We start from the raw sequence: 15,916 nt of genomic DNA, 5'->3' as shown, positions 1-15,916 counted from the left end.
TATTTGGTTCCTTTATGGCTCTTGCTCTGTTTTCTAGTTATCTCTTAGGAAATAAAATAAACAGGATTATTTTTCCTTTACTCTGACAAGTTAAATCTTCTAGAAAGAAAATATGTCTTGATAAATTTGGAAAGATAAAACATGCTTGATTACATGTGCGTTTTCACCAAAAGTTTTCCTGTGGCTTCTCTGGCCCCACCTTTCCTGGTAACCTTGGTTCTTGGAGTGTATAGCATGCTCTTTTGGTCTTTGAATTCTAGATTTGACTTAACAGAGAATTTCCAATACAGCATATTCATGTTAGAAAGTTAAGATAATTTTCCATTTCCTTGGTGGATCTTTTAGGAACAAGAAACCCATCAAACCAAGTAGCTCTAAGAGCTAGCAGATAGACATTATATTGGTATTCCATACCATTCTTTTTTTTTTTTCTCTGCAAGCAACTATAGAGTTAGACTTACACGTCGTTAATACTAAATATTTCCAAAAAGAGCAGGTAACCTCACAGAGATTAAATATGTGTGAAATACATCCTATTTTGGTAAAAAAATTAAATATACATTCTAATGTAGAATTTACCCTATAAATAAGACGTGGAGTCTGATTTCATATGTATTTTAAAACATATTTTTAGTATGAAGTATCTTGTATACAGACCAAAATATAGAGAATAACAGCAGTGAATACTTAGTAGCTACTAACCCAGTTTTAAGCAAAGTATTTTGTTTTTGTTAAGAAATCTGTCAAATGAATGACAGATTCATTTGACACTCCTTTGTTCCCTTCTCCATCCCATTCACCATCTTCTTTTCCAGAAGTAACCATTATATTTGACTTCATTTAAATTGATAGCACTTTGTTCCTCTCATTTACAAAGGATTTTTGGCATTCCTGGAAAAAATCAGCCATTCAGCGGGGGGGTTTTTTTTTTATAAGCATTTGAATTTATTCTTAATTTATACTTTATTTTAGCAAATGTATACACCACATTTGCCTAGAAAACAGAAAGGCATGAACAATTCATGTGTTCTTAGAGAGTGTTTAGCCACACTCTTGTTTTACACCTTGCTTGGTAAACTTTCTCTCTACAAGACTGAGGTTCATTTGTTTGTGTCATGCAAAGATGTGACCTGTTTGCTCACTGTGCATTAGGATTAAATTATATAATTCTTCATTTGGGGTGTTAAGTAAGAGATTTCATATATACTGATGAAGCATTGGTTGAAATTTAAGTTTAAATTAGTGAAAATTATTTGGTTTCAATTGAAGGATGTTTACAGCATGGAACTATACATTTTCAAAACTATCAGAAAAATACAGATCTCGCTAGACTCAATTTTTTGTCTTAACAGTTTGGTGGCTAGAGAGTCCTTTCTTAGGAAGTTGTCATCATAGCATGTCTTCACGGCTATAATCATTTCTTCATTTCTCGCACATACCACAATACATGCTGTTCTAATGCTAAATTCTAAATAATCTGTAGAATAATATGAACTTGCCTCATGCTCTTGTATTTGCTAGTCTTTAAAAACAGTGAAACCACTGAGGAACTATAAAGCATGAAATGGGTTTGTTTGTGTACTGACTTACAGTAGGTAGGACTTAATTCTTTTAACTCTTCTATCACTTAACAGCTTTAACTGTGGAGAAAATTGGCACGATCCTGTTAAATGTAAGGTGAGTTTGTCTGGCATTTTCATTTTTTAAATAATACAATAGAGCAGTTCTAAGACTTGATGACTGAAAACTGGGGCCCACAACTTTGTTATCCATTTGTAGATAGAAAATTGTATTTTTTTCCTTTTTATTTCAAATGATCGTCACAAGTATTCATAAAGCATTCCTTACAAATAAGTCAGCTCCTGATAATTATCAGGATTAACAGTAGTTAAGGCACCTCCCTGAGCAGACTTTGTAAATTTACGAAGGGGAATAATACATCTTGGAGCCGGGCTTCTCATCAAGCTCTAGGTTCCTCACTTGGCTTCAGCCACAGAAAATCCTCCTTTGGTTGATTTTATATACACTGGATATGAGAACTACCAGAGTCCCTTGGTTTAAGAGGAATTAAATCCAGTGATAATCTTGTCCTTTGCCTTTTAAATGTAAGCTTGACTGTATTTAAATGTTGAAGTAATTTGCTATCCTTTCTCTTAAGTCTTTTGTTGTACCCTAACAGTTGTTGTTTTCAAACAGTGGTTAAAGAAATGGATTAAAAAGTGTGATGATGACAGTGAGACCTCTAACTGGATTGCAGCCAACACAAAGGTTGGTATTTCCCTTCAGTAAACTCTTGGTAATGAAACTGTGATAAGCATAGGAGCCTTGGCATTAGCAAAACAAGTAAGTTTCCTAATTAGGGACGGGAACTTGTTTTACCTTTTCCTCAGTTCAGATTTGGAGGTTTTTTGGTTGTTTTGGGGATTTGGGTTTTGGTTGTTTGTGTTTTTCCAGAATGATTGCCGATTTTTAGTGTTTGAGTTTATTTTATTGAGCACTATACTGCAGTATAGTACTCTTCTTTGGAAATTTTTGTCCATTAGGACACAGTTTCCTATAGAAGAAGAAGCTGACAGTTTTTCTACCTGAGAGTTTGATGATGCTTTTTTATATTGTTATTACCTGCCTTTTAGTATATAGAGTTTATTCCACCTAGCTTGGTTTTATTAGGCAAATTTACATTTCTGCCTTTAAAAACTCCCAGGGTTTGGTGTGCTTGGCTGGCTGTCAGTAGAACACACAACTCTTGATCTTGGGGTCGTGAGTTCAAGCCCCATGTTGAGTTTAGAGGTTACTAAAAATAAAATAAACCTTAAAAAAATTCCAGGGTTTAACTTTTAAGGAGTCGTTTTTTGTTTTTTTTTTTTCTTTCTTTTTAAGATTTTATTTTTAAGTAATCTTTACACCAAATGTGGAGCTTGAACTCAAAACCCTGTGTTCAAGAGTCACATGCTGTACTGACTGAGCCAGCCAGGTGCCCCTCCTTACGGAGTCATTCTTTAGAGCAGTATTGAGAGTAACTGACTAATAACTTTTTTTTATGTAACTGCACTGGACTTCACATGTTTGACATCTTTAACATGTTAAATTGCTAAAATATGATTTAAGAGACTTGACTCCTGAGAAATAGAGATTTTGGAGATAATATGGGTATCCCTTGGTTTTTTGTTTTTATTTTTAAGGTACATTATTGCTCATGATATTAGTTTCAGGATACTAGTTTCAAGATTGTTCATGTCTTTATGACCATGGATCAGTTCTTTAACCCTAGACAGATGTTTTGTCTTGCAAATGGAAGTTGTTTTGAACACCCTTCTTTTTTAGCACTAAGTAATAAGCATACATTTGAATCCCAGCTGTGTACCCAGCAATCTCTTAGTAGAAATTGTATAAATAGCCAGTCTTTATTTAATTCAGCCTTATAGCCTATCTATATTGGAAGTGGCTTGCCCTTGATTATAGGGTTATTCATGGGCTATTCATTTTTAGTATTGTCTTAGATGATGCTTAATGAATACTGAGTTGTTTGACCAGCGTTAGAGCTTTCCATCACTCAATCACAGGACAATTAGAAGAATAAGGAGTGTTTAGGTGCCCCTGGGTGGCTCAGTTGTTTAGGGTCTTTGTCTCAGGTCATGATCTTGTGGTTCATGGCCTCAGGCCCCACATCTGGCTCTGTACTGACAGCTCAGAGCCTGGAGCCTACTTTGGATTTTGTGTCTCCCTTTCTCTCTCCCTTTCTCCCTCCCCTGCTCATGCTCTGTCTCTCTCTGTCTCTCAAAAATAAATAAATGTTAAAAAAAAAAAAGATTAAAAAAAAGATGTATCATGCAATTAAAAGATTTGTTTTATTGGGGATGGGGGACTAAAACATTAAGCACTTTTAACCATACACGTAATAATACTAGTTTTACAGGAGGTAAAACATTTGTTCATGTAAATACACTCTCCAATATCATCTAGAAATAATTATTGAGTACTCCTGTATACTGTTTGCTCTCATTGTTTTATATGCATTAACTCATAATCGTTATAGTGATCCTATTCCTATTTTCCTTTGTCAGATGAATAACTAAGGAAGAGAAAAATAATAAAAACACTAGTCTGAGATCACACAGGTAGCAATGGTAGAGTCAGGATTCAAACCCAAGCAATTTGGCCTTAAGAATAAGGTCAGTGGGATTGGTAAGACTGATAAATTCTTTTTGTGGCTACTGAGTCTCCCAACTTTCTTCTGTCAGATACACTTGTTTTACTTATTTATTTGTTGTTGTTATTTTTAAGTACACTCTACCCCCAATAGGGAGCTTGAAATCACAACCCAGAGATCAAGAGTTTCATGCTCCACTGACTGAGCCAGTCGAATGCCCCTCAAATACCCTTGTTTTAAATTCTTTTCACTGTAGTCCATTTACAACTGTGCTACAGAGATCATGGCTTTTTCCAAGTCTGTGTCATATTCTTGGTTGCCAGTGAGCTAAAGTTATTACCCTACAGCAGGTCTACTGCTTTTTTCCTTTTGGAAAATCCACAGAATCAAACATTAATTTTAATAAAACTATGAATAAGATATAAAGGTTCTATTTCCCTGCATTAGTTTGATGCCTGTAACTCCCATAAGGGGGGAGTATCACCCATTATATTACTGATAATCCTTATAGTGATTCACAATTTGACCTTTGTGAAATAACACTACCCTGCCCATAAGCTATAGTAATTTTAAATAGGTCAATATGGTAACTTCTAATTATACATTTTAAATCAAATCTTTGAAATCAATTAATATATTTCACATTTTCTCAAGAAGCAAATTCCAGGTCTAGAATATCTGTATCTGGGGTGCCTGGATAGCTCAGTTGGGTGAGCATTCAACTTTGGCTTAGGTCATGATCTCACAGTTCCTGAATTCAAGCCTCTGTCCCCCTACACACCCCTTCTTTCACACCTTTCCCATTTACGCTCTCTCTCAAAAATAAATAAAAAACATTAAAACAAAACATTTCTTAAAAAAATAAAATAAAATGTTTCATTCTATATTTCTTGGTCACAATTAACCAAGCTCTCAATATGTTAGGATACCACTGATAATCTGCAATTTTTTTTTTTAAGTTTACTTATTTTTGAAAGAGAGAGAGAGAGAGAGAGACAGATAGAGAGACAGGGAGTGAGAAAATCCCAAGCAGGCTCCAAACTGTCGGTATGGAGCCTAACATGGGGCTCAAAGTCATGAACCATGAGATCATGACCTGAACCGAAATCAAGAGTCGGACGCTCACCCGAGACACCGAGGTCCCCCAATAATCTGCAAATTTGTTCAAGGAGCTAATAACAATAATAAAAGCTTCTGAAATCACTCAAGAGAAAAAAACTCCAGTTTTATCTCAAAATTATCAAGCAGATAATTTTGTTATTACTAATTGTCATTCTTCCTCAAAAATCTCTCTAAACAAAGCCAAACATATTCAAGCCTATACTCCCTACTTTAAACATCTTGGAGGTTTAAGCATCTTGGAGGTTTAGAGGTTTGGGGATTTCTCTAGATGCAAAAAGAGGCCTATAGTTTAAATGAACCACTTAGTGAAAATACAACTGCCCTATTCTGAACTACTAGTTTTATAGAGCATATTCAAAGATTCAGGGACTTTAATGAACACATTAAAGTTGTTCCCTAACAATACAGAAAGGTTTTTCTTAAGTGACATGAGTTATCTTTACCATAATTTTAGAGAGCACAAAAATATTGATTTCAACCATACATTTCTCAAAGGTGTGGGCATCTGTTTTAAGTGACAAGACTTATTGTTTCATTACTAATGCTTTCTGGGAGGTAAAAATATGTTTTAACCATTTTGGGTAGAGCAGGGTACTAATGGTATAAAATTGTGTGTTGGCCTCCATTGTTTAAATACTCCTTATCCCCTTTTTTTTTTTAATACTTTTTTTAATGTTTGAGTGAGAGAGAGAGAGAGAGAGAGAGAGAGAGAGATAAACAGACAGCATGAGCAGAGGAGGGGCAGAGAGAGGGGAAGACACAGAATCCAAAGCAGGCTCCAGGCTCCGAGCTGTCAGCACAAAGCCCGACACGGGGCTCGAACTCACAAACTGTGAGATCATGACCTGAGCCGAGTCAGACGCCCAACCAGCTGAGCCACCCAGGCACCCCTCTTGTATAATACATCTTCAAAGCCAGTAATAATGATAATAGCTCATTTCCAGTAGTACTTATTGTATTCCACACTTTTCTGAGTGCTTTACATGTATTAATAACAATAAATGTGGTATTTAAAAATAAACCGAATCCAGAATTGGCTTCTCTTCGGTGATAGTAATACAACCTAGTGTAGCATTGACACCAACTTTATAGTTTCTCTTCATAGGAATGTCCCAAATGCCATGTCACAATTGAAAAGGATGGCGGTTGTAATCACATGGTGTGTCGTAACCAGAACTGTAAAGCAGAGTTTTGCTGGGTGTGTCTTGGCCCTTGGGAACCACATGGATCTGCCTGGTAGGTTGGGGAAACGAAGGGGAGAAAATGTTCACATAAGTATGTAATATATGCGTATACTGTGACTAAGGTTTTACCTCATGGAAGTCACCATCTAACTTGGGAGCTAAGTAAATGAATACAGTGTATGATCATCGTTAAAAGTACAGGCAAGATGTCTGGAGAGAAGTCTAAATTAGGCATATTTCACAGAGAAGGTACCAATTGATGTGAATTTTAAGGGAGAGTAAAAGTTCATTAGTTGGAAGTTGGTAGAGAAGACGTTCAGGGCAAAAGGAGTGGCATGAATAAAGGTAGAATGATATGAAAGTATATGACTAATTTAGAGAAGAGTTGCATTGTCTAATATGTCTGTCTAGGCAGTAGTTGAAAACTAAGAGACTGTTGGTAGAACCTAACCTGCAGTTGTGTTTTACTTACTCTTGTATACTATTAGACAAAAAATGTGTCCCAAACTTTAAGAATTGGAAAATTGCCCAGTGCAATCCATATTATAAGCCTCTTTTGGAAATATAAGAACAGGCCTGTATTCCTGCTTGGCAGCAGTCATCTGGAATTGATTAATAGCCCCTTAGATGATGTCTTAACTTGCCAGTTTGATACATTTATTTCCCCAAGACTGAATCTTCAGGGCATTTGTATGTAGCATGATGGCACCATATTTAGAAGGTGGTATCACATTTAGTAGATACATATCTTTGTCCTGTGCATATATCTTACCAGTTCAGGAAAATGCAAGTTAGAATCATGATGCCTTGAGTTTTGAGAGAAGGGAGCTAGCACACCTGGTAAAAATGAAAGTATTTCTGATTGTTATAATACACAAATGGGCCCGTTTCACTAATTTATGTTACTTAATGGCAGTTCAGTTTGTGGCCCCTTACACGTTGTAGGGCATAGGAAAAGAGAAAGTAGACTGAGACCTAAAGTAGTTTGGACATTATCAGAAGGCTTTTAAGTGGGGAGTGGCCTGATTAGATCTGTAATTTAGATGAGAGGGCTTTGTATTAATGTGCTTTACATACATTACGTCAGAATCGTGGCTGCTTTGTAAAGAGTGAATGAGAGGGGAAGAAATCTCTTAGGTTTGGAGGAGGGTCTCGTGAAGACAATGGCAAGTCTCTATTTTCATTGGTACTTACATTAGTTTCACTGAAACTTTCATTAGTTTCATTAGTTAGAGGAATAGTGAGAGGGATTACTTGTCTGAAATTAATTCTGAATTAGGTAAAAACTAATTGGTTATGTAGAAGTAAAGAATGTGATTTTGCCACTGTCAAATCCAAGAAAGGTATTTGGGGTTTAGCCTGACAGATACTCTAGATTTTAAGAAGGCAAACTGGAGAATTAGACTGTCTCAGAAACTAAATCCACTCTAGTATATTTAAACAAACAAAGCCTAATAAATGGAGAAGAGTTACTAAAAATACGTTTTTTAAGTTACTTTTTCTGTGTGTAAGGAAATCTTGGATCATAACTCAAATTTTAAAGAAGCTGTTTTGAAAACTGAAAAGAGTACAGAACAAATGTTGGGTGCAGGAGGATGAGGAACGGCCTGGACCAAAGTTGTCAGAAATGTTTCCTGTGTCTTGCCTTTACCCATAGCTAACATTGCAAATGAGTCATACTGTGCTTCCTTATTTAAATCTGAAAATGCCTCAGAATCCTCAAAATAGCATTCCAAGTAGCGCCATCCATCATCTGAGTTAGAAGTAGAGGTGAATTGTTTGCTTTCCTGGCCTTCAAGTCCTTAATAATTTTGGCAGATTACAAAATGAGTTGAGGCTTAAAAATATCCAAAAAATATCAAAAGGAAAGTTTTTAAGGATATTACATTAGATAAGAAGAAGAGGTATTAACAGTTGACCAGTAGAGGGCAAGGAGAGCCAATATTTGGGCTAAATTAAGTAATTTTTTCTAAGAGGATTATAACCCAAGCTGGTAGGAAATTAATGTATCTCCTGACTTGAGTGAATTATGGTCTGGGTTACTTTAAAAACTTAAAGATGAGATCAGTGAGCCATTGTTGGTTATTTCTGAGTAGCTATGGAAAATAGAGAGCTACCAAAAACTGAAAGCAGACAAAATGTAATCCCAAATTTCCAAAATTTGTGATTGATTCCATGAAATACATATGAACCACATAACTTTTCTCTTACATGAAATCCCAGAATCAAATGGTATTATTAGGATGATGATTAGGGAACGTTTTGTGAATCTCAACAAGGTATTTTGGTGTGAGCTGAGAAGTTTGTGGCCTAGGCTATGAACACACACAAGGATATTTGGGATTAATTGAGTGACTGTTTCTTGCAGTTACAGGTAATGGATTTCCTTCTTCCTAATGAAATACTTCCCCAAGATGTGTTGAATGAAAGGCTTTGTCCTTACCTTTTTTATTCATGTAAACTGTGTACTACTTTTCTGGTCAGTTTTACTGATGACTTTCTTAAACTAATAAGAGAATCTTGCCTACATTTTAGGGTAACATCACAGAAAGATATTAAATATATAGACCATTAAAATCCTGGGAAACTTGGCAAGCTAGAACAGTGAATCCAGTTTAACAAGATTTAAAGTAAATTCAAAATTCTTCCTTTAGACCTAAAAGGATTACTGTTAAGATTCTAAAGACAAGAACTACAGCATGTGAACAATATAGTCACCAGTTCAGAGCATGGCCCTCAATTGGCAGACAGGCATATGTTTAATTCTTAACTCTGAGACTCTAGCTATTTTACCTTAAGTGTGTTACTTACCTTCTCAAAGCCTAATTCTTCATCTGTTCAATGTGGGTAATAATCCATATTTCATAAAGTGGTTCAAGGAATTGAATATGACAGTACATTTGAAGTCCTTTGTAAGTGGGTGATAGGTAGCTATCAGCTGTTCCCATAGTGTAGACTCCCAGAAAAGCAAAGGTAGAGTAATCAGGACAAGGGAACTGCCATTGTTGTCCATCTTCACTCTGAGCTGTCTTCTGGGCACATTTCCCCTGCTTCTCATTTTGTGTATCATTCAGTTTTCAATGATTCTTGTAAGTTATAATACCATGTAAAGCACATAGCACAGCATCTGTTACATAGTATTCCATGAACTATTGGTTCTCTTTGGTTTATTAAAATAAGAAGGTAAGTAACTGGAAAAATTGGGAATACTTAGCCTAAATAACAGACAACCTAGGAAATAAGATGACCTCTTCAAAAATTAAGTTAGAAGTTCAGACTGCAGTCAGGAAATGGAATATTAGAATGACAGCGCTTTCTAATGATTACAGGTGAGCCGATTTGGAATGGACTAGTTCAGGAAGTAGAGAACTGATACAGCTTTAGAGGATTCCAACACTAGATGGGGGTTCGTTCAATCCAACAACACTTGGAATTCTTTTCTGTCTTGGAATTCTAGAACTCTGGGCATTTTAAACACCTCAGTTTATCTATATAAAGGAGAATTTTGGTTCTAGATAATCTCTGAATCCAGGCTAAAATTCTGTTATTTGTTCCTTCTCATTGATTTTTGGCTTTATGGAATCCTCTTACTTCACTTTAAGGTACAACTGTAACCGCTATAATGAAGATGATGCAAAGGCAGCAAGAGACGCACAGGAGGTAAGTACATTTATTTTCAGGCAACAGTTGAATGGGAATGTGTATCACATGTTTATTAGGGAATAATTTAGCAGAAATTTTCAATTCTGAAAGAGTTGTGGAAACACACCCCAGTAAATACTGCGTATCTGTGTACATTGAGAACAAAATGCCTATCAGGAAACATTCCTGTTTATAGGTTTGTTTCTTTCTTTTAAAAGATTAATCTAGTCATGTTGTGCAATTCCAGGTTTCATTAGTTTTGCTGTTAAGGTTTTTTCACCCCAGCAAGGAGTCTAGAGAACAGTATTTGTTAAAAAGCCTTCCTGCTGTTTATGTGCATTCTCATTTCTATTTAATTCTTTTTTTTTTTTTTTTAACTTATTCATCAAGAAGCCAGTAAGATCATAGGTGAGCTGATTTAGAATGGACTGCCTCAGGGGGAGTTCCCTTTTACTGGTTAGGGATATATAACTCACCATTGTAGAGAAGGATTCAATCACTAGGTGTGAATTAAGTTCATCAACATTTTGAGCTTCTTTCAGCTTGGTAATTCTGTCAGAATTGTAGAATCCTGGAATTTAATTATTCCTTACTTATTTTCATCTATTCCATATTGAAATTCCCCTGTTGTCCCAAAAATATTCTTTTCAAATGGTTTTCCTTGCTTAAGATGTCACCCAAAACATGTTTTTTCTTTTTCTTCCTTCCTTCCTTCCTTCCTTCCTTCCTTCCTTCCTTCCTTCCTTCCTTCCTTCCTTCCTTCCTTCCTAAATGTTCCTTTAAAATTTATTTCTAATTAAGGGAGCCTGGGTGGCTCAGTCAGTTAAGTGTCTGACTTCGGGTCAGATCATGACTTCATGGTTTGTGGGTTCGAGCCCCCATCAGGCTCTGTGCTGACAGTAGGGGTCTGCTTGAGATTCTCTCTCTTTCTCTCTGCCCCCTCCCACTCACACTTTTCTCTCTCTTTCAAAATAAATAGATAAACTTAAAAAAAAAAAAACTAGAGTCTTCTGATCCTATGGGTGTACAGAGAAAGACTTTATACAAGTGGCTTTGTTTATTTAGTGGGAGCCGTGTCCCCCAAAATGGAGTATACCATTGCACACGCATCTGGCCTTTTCTTTCCTTTTCCCTGCTCCAGTACTCTGATATAGTGTTCACTGGGAGTTGTAGCTTTAAAAAGTGCTAGAAGGTTGGCACATAGTCCAGAAAGAACACAGATGGTAGTTGAGTGCCTTGGAAACGTGTACCTGCATGGTGGAAAGTTGTTGACTTAACATACTATGCCATGGTGCTGATTGTGGTGGATATTTGGATTTTCTTATTTTCTAGACCAGGGGAGTCAGTACACTTTTTCTGTGAAGAAGCAGATGGTAAATGTTTTCAGCTTTGCAGACTGTATGGTCTCTCTTACACGTGTTGAACTCTGCTTCTGCTCTTGTAATGCTAAATCAGCCACAGACTCAAATGAGTAGGCATGACAGAGTTCCAAGTTATTTACAGAACCAGGCAGCAGCTGGATTTGGCTCACAGGACAGTTTGCCAACCCCTGTTCTAGGTAGTCAGGTTTGTTGTTTTGGACTTTTTCCCAAAGTGTTTAAGGTCACTCATTGCATTTTCTCAATCTGGAATTTGATTAAAAGTTGGTCTTATTTGTAGTGGTGGTATGAGTTTTCTTTCATGCTATATTTTAGAGATATTTTAGTAGGAAGCTGTTTTAGAATTAATTGAAGTATTAAATTAGATTTTAAATCAAGTCCTATAACATTATATATTTTAATGTGGTAGTTTAGGTTTTCCATTTAATTTTGGAAATTTGACAGGCTTGAAATATTAGTGGTTGGTTTTGGAGGGTGGGATAAAATGCCAAGCAGATTAAAGTTTATTTAGAGAGGGGGCGGGTAGGATCCCAAGCAGGTTCTGCACTGTCAGTGCAAAGCCTGATGATGTAGGGCTCGAACTCACCAAACTATCTGATCATGACCTGAGCTGAAACCAAGAGTTAGAAGCTTAACCAAGACTCAGCCACCCAGTCGCCCCAACATTAATATTGCTTTTAATCTAATAATGATTAAATATAATTGGCATAATTTTCCAGTGTGTAAGCATTGATTTGGTACTTACCTGACTCTTGAATAGTAAGAGTAGATTTTTTGAGATGTTTCAGTGTTGTATGATACTGGATCATGTGATTGGCCAATTAAGTAGTTCAGAGTTAGTATTTCTTTAAAATTTTTTTTAACGTTTATTTATTATCAAGAGACAGAGAGAGACAGAGCATCAGTATGGGAGGGGCAGAGAGAGGGGGAAACACAGAATCCGAAGCAGGCTCCAGGCTCTAAGCTGTCAGCACAGAGCCTGACGTGGGGCTTAAACTCACAAACCGTGAGATCACGGCCTGAGCCGAAGTCGGACACTTAATCGACTGAGCCATCCAGGCGGCCCCAGAGTTAGTATTTCTAAGCAGGAGAGCAACCATAAGGCCTTGTAGCATCTGTGCCCTTTGTAGTCACTAAGGCATAAGGAGAGAAAGAGGAAGTGATAGTAAAAGAAAAGAAATAATATATGTGTGGTTAAAAAAAAAAAAAAAACTTTTTCATAGTGGTTGCAGTTAACAAGCATTTATTAATTATTTTCTGCATGTTAGGCACTAGAGATAACAGTATTACTTTTTAAAAAGTCTGTCTCTAGAGATTTACAGTATAATGGGAGAGACCAAGCTGAATTGTTTTTGCAGTCTGATAAATAACATAAAACAAATCTAGACCAGATATGATATTGTTTCTTTGGTAATACTTTATGTATCTTTAAAACTATTTTTAAAAATGTTTTATTTATTTTTTATTTTTTACTTTTTTAAATGTTTATTTATTTTTGAGAGAGAGCACAAGTTCGGGAGGAGCAGAGAAAGGGAGACACAAAATCCGAAGCAGGCTCTAGGCTCGGAGCTGTCAGCATAAAGCCTAATGTGGGACTCGAATTCACCAAACTATCTGATCATGACCTGAGCTGAAGTCAGATGCTTAACCAGTTGAACCACCTAGGTGCCCCTTAATGTTTTATTTTTGAGAGAGGAAGAGGGAGGGAGGGAGGGAGGGAGCAAGGGAAGGGCAGAGAGAGAGACAGAGATTGGGAGACACAGAATCTGAAGCAAGCTCTAGGGTTGGAGTAGTCAGCACAGGGAAATCATGACCTGAGCCAAAGTCAGACGCTTAACTGATTGAGCCACCCAGACTCCCCTTTAAAACACTTTTAATATAACTGCAATACCATTGTTGTGTTTGTATATATATTTATTATATGTTTTTTAAAGCACTACTTTTTAAATAGTATTAACTATCCAGTGTTCACATGTCTTTATTTATCTCATAAATTTTCTTTTATAGTTCAGATCAGGATCCATATAGGTTCCCAACTTGGATTTGATTGATATCTTTTGAGTATTGTCTAATCTCTGTGTATTTCATTCCTTCTTCTTCACCCCTGCCCCCCTCCCTGCCCATTACTATTTATTTGTTAAGGAAACGAAGCCATTTTTGTCCTGTAAAAATTTTCACATTCTGGATTTTGCTGATTGTAACTCCCTGATATCATTTAATAGGTTAACTATTAATAGGTTCTTTTATTCCTGTATTTCCTGAAACTGGTGGTTAATTCTAGACAACTTGAATTTAGATTCAATTGAGGAGTGAGGTGGGGGCACCTACCTGATGATGCTGGATATTTTCTTTTGTATTATATGAAGAGTTGTATGATGTCTGGTTGCCTCTCTGTTGTTTTCTACTTTAAAATTTTGATGCTTCTTGTTTACTTATTGCATACTGCAGAATAGTAGAACTTCCTATGATGGAAATGTTCTTTATCACCACTGTCCAGTTTGGTAGCCGCTGAGCACAGGGAAGCTAAATTTTTTATTTTTTTTTATAAATTTTTTTTTAACTTTTTTTGAGACAGGGAGAGAGAGAGCATGAACAGGGGAGGGTCAGAGAGAGGGAGACACAGAATCCGAAACAGGCTCCAGGCTCTGAGCTGTCAGCACAGAGCCCGACGCGAGGCTCGAACTCACGGACTGCGAGATCGTGACCTGAGCCGAAGTTGTCCGCTTAACCTACTGAGCCACCCAGGCGCCCCTAAATTTTTTATTTTAATTTAAATAGCCGCCCGTGGCCAGTGGCTACCATATTGGGAAGTGCGGCTGTAGGACATTCATAGCAGTATTAAATAACAAAAGGTAGCAAGAGATGTCTGTTTGTTCCTGATTTTAGCCTAAATTCCTATACTGTTTCATCAGTAAATATGATACGAGCTTTTGTGTATGTTTGATACGTTTGTTACAATTACGTTTCCTTAATTTTTCTTAATGGGACAGCGATCTAGGGCAGCCCTGCAGAGGTACCTGTTCTACTGTAATCGCTATATGAACCACATGCAGAGTCTACGCTTTGAGCACAAACTATATGCTCAGGTGAAGCAGAAAATGGAGGAGATGCAACAGCACAACATGTCCTGGATTGAGGTGCAGTTCCTGAAGAAGGCAGTTGATGTCCTCTGCCAGTGTCGTGCCACACTCATGTACACTTATGTCTTCGCTTTCTACCTCAAAAAGAATAACCAGTCCATTATCTTTGAGGTAGGAATAGTTACTGAGTGGGGAAAAACCCCAGCTGTGTCACAGGACTACTTGGTCTGCCATAGATATGTAGAGTTTTAAAGTTTCCTATCTGGGCTAACAGGCACACGAAAAGATGCTCGTCATCACTCATCATCAGAGAAACATAAATCGAAACCACAATGAGATACCACCTCTCACCTGTCAGAATGACTAAAATTAACAACACGGGAAACAACAGATGTTGGCCAGGATGCAGAGAAAGGGAAACCCTCTTACATTGTTTGGGAATGCAAACTGGTGCAGCCACTCTGGAAAACAGTATGGAGGTTCCTCAAAAAGTTAAAATAGAACTACCCTATGATCCAGCAATTGCATTACTAGGTTTTTACCCAAAGGATAAATAAAAAAAAAAATACAGGTTCATAGGGGTACATGCACCCCAATGTTTATAGCAGCATTATCAACAATAGCCAAACTGTGGAAAGACCCCAAATGTCCATCGACTGATGAATGGATAAAGAAGATGTAGTGTACACACACAATGAAATGTTACTCAGCCATCAAAAAGAATGAAATCTTGCCATTTGGAATGACATGGATGGAGCTGTAGAGTGTATTATGCTAAGCAAAATAAGTCAATCAGAGAAAGACAAATGCTACATGATTTCACTCATGTGGAATGTGAGAAACAAAACAGATGAACATATGGGAAGGGAAAAAAGAGAGGAAAACAAACCAAAAGAGACTCTTAACGACAGAGAACAAACTATGGATTGATGGAAGGAGGTGGGTGGGTGGGGGGAGCAAATGGGTGATGGATATTAAGGAGGGTACTTGTTATGATGATCACTGGGTGTTATATATAAGTGATGAATCACTGAATTCTCTTCCTGAAACCAATATTACACTATATGTTAACTAACTAGAATTTAAAAATTAGAAAAAGAAAAAAATAATAAAGGTTCCTTATTTGCTCAGAAGTTTAGACTTCTTGTCCTAAACTGCATTCAAATTGATGTGGTTTAGCCAGCTAGCAATTAAGTGTGGAGGCTTTAAAGTCAGCCTGAATTTGAAATCGGACTCAACCACTTTTTAGCTCTCTTGACTTGGAGCAGATTACTTAATGTCATCTATATCTTTATTTTAAAATAGAGATAATACTTTTCAAGGATATTACAAGTTTTAAGTCAGGCAAGACTAATGTAT

The 15,916-nt window shown here is 36.7% G+C and overlaps 1 protein-coding gene across 1 annotated transcript in view; it reads left to right on the top strand.

Annotated features, from left to right (window-relative positions):
• The window catches only part of ARIH1 (ariadne RBR E3 ubiquitin protein ligase 1), a 121,014-nt gene that overhangs the window by 98,970 nt on the left and 6,128 nt on the right, over positions 1 to 15,916 (top strand). The window contains exons 8-12 of the mRNA XM_030317767.1: positions 1,635 to 1,677; positions 2,197 to 2,268; positions 6,378 to 6,508; positions 10,059 to 10,116; positions 14,468 to 14,728. Coding sequence (XP_030173627.1) covers positions 1,635 to 1,677; positions 2,197 to 2,268; positions 6,378 to 6,508; positions 10,059 to 10,116; positions 14,468 to 14,728 — 565 coding nt within the window. The remainder of the gene's footprint in view (positions 1 to 1,634; positions 1,678 to 2,196; positions 2,269 to 6,377; positions 6,509 to 10,058; positions 10,117 to 14,467; positions 14,729 to 15,916) is intronic.

This window comes from Lynx canadensis, chromosome B3 (genome assembly GCF_007474595.2).
Source record: "Lynx canadensis isolate LIC74 chromosome B3, mLynCan4.pri.v2, whole genome shotgun sequence".
Classification (NCBI taxonomy): domain Eukaryota; kingdom Metazoa; phylum Chordata; class Mammalia; order Carnivora; family Felidae; genus Lynx; species Lynx canadensis.
The sequence above is the reverse complement of the archived record's forward strand: the minus strand, read 5'-3'. Positions and strand labels throughout refer to the sequence as shown.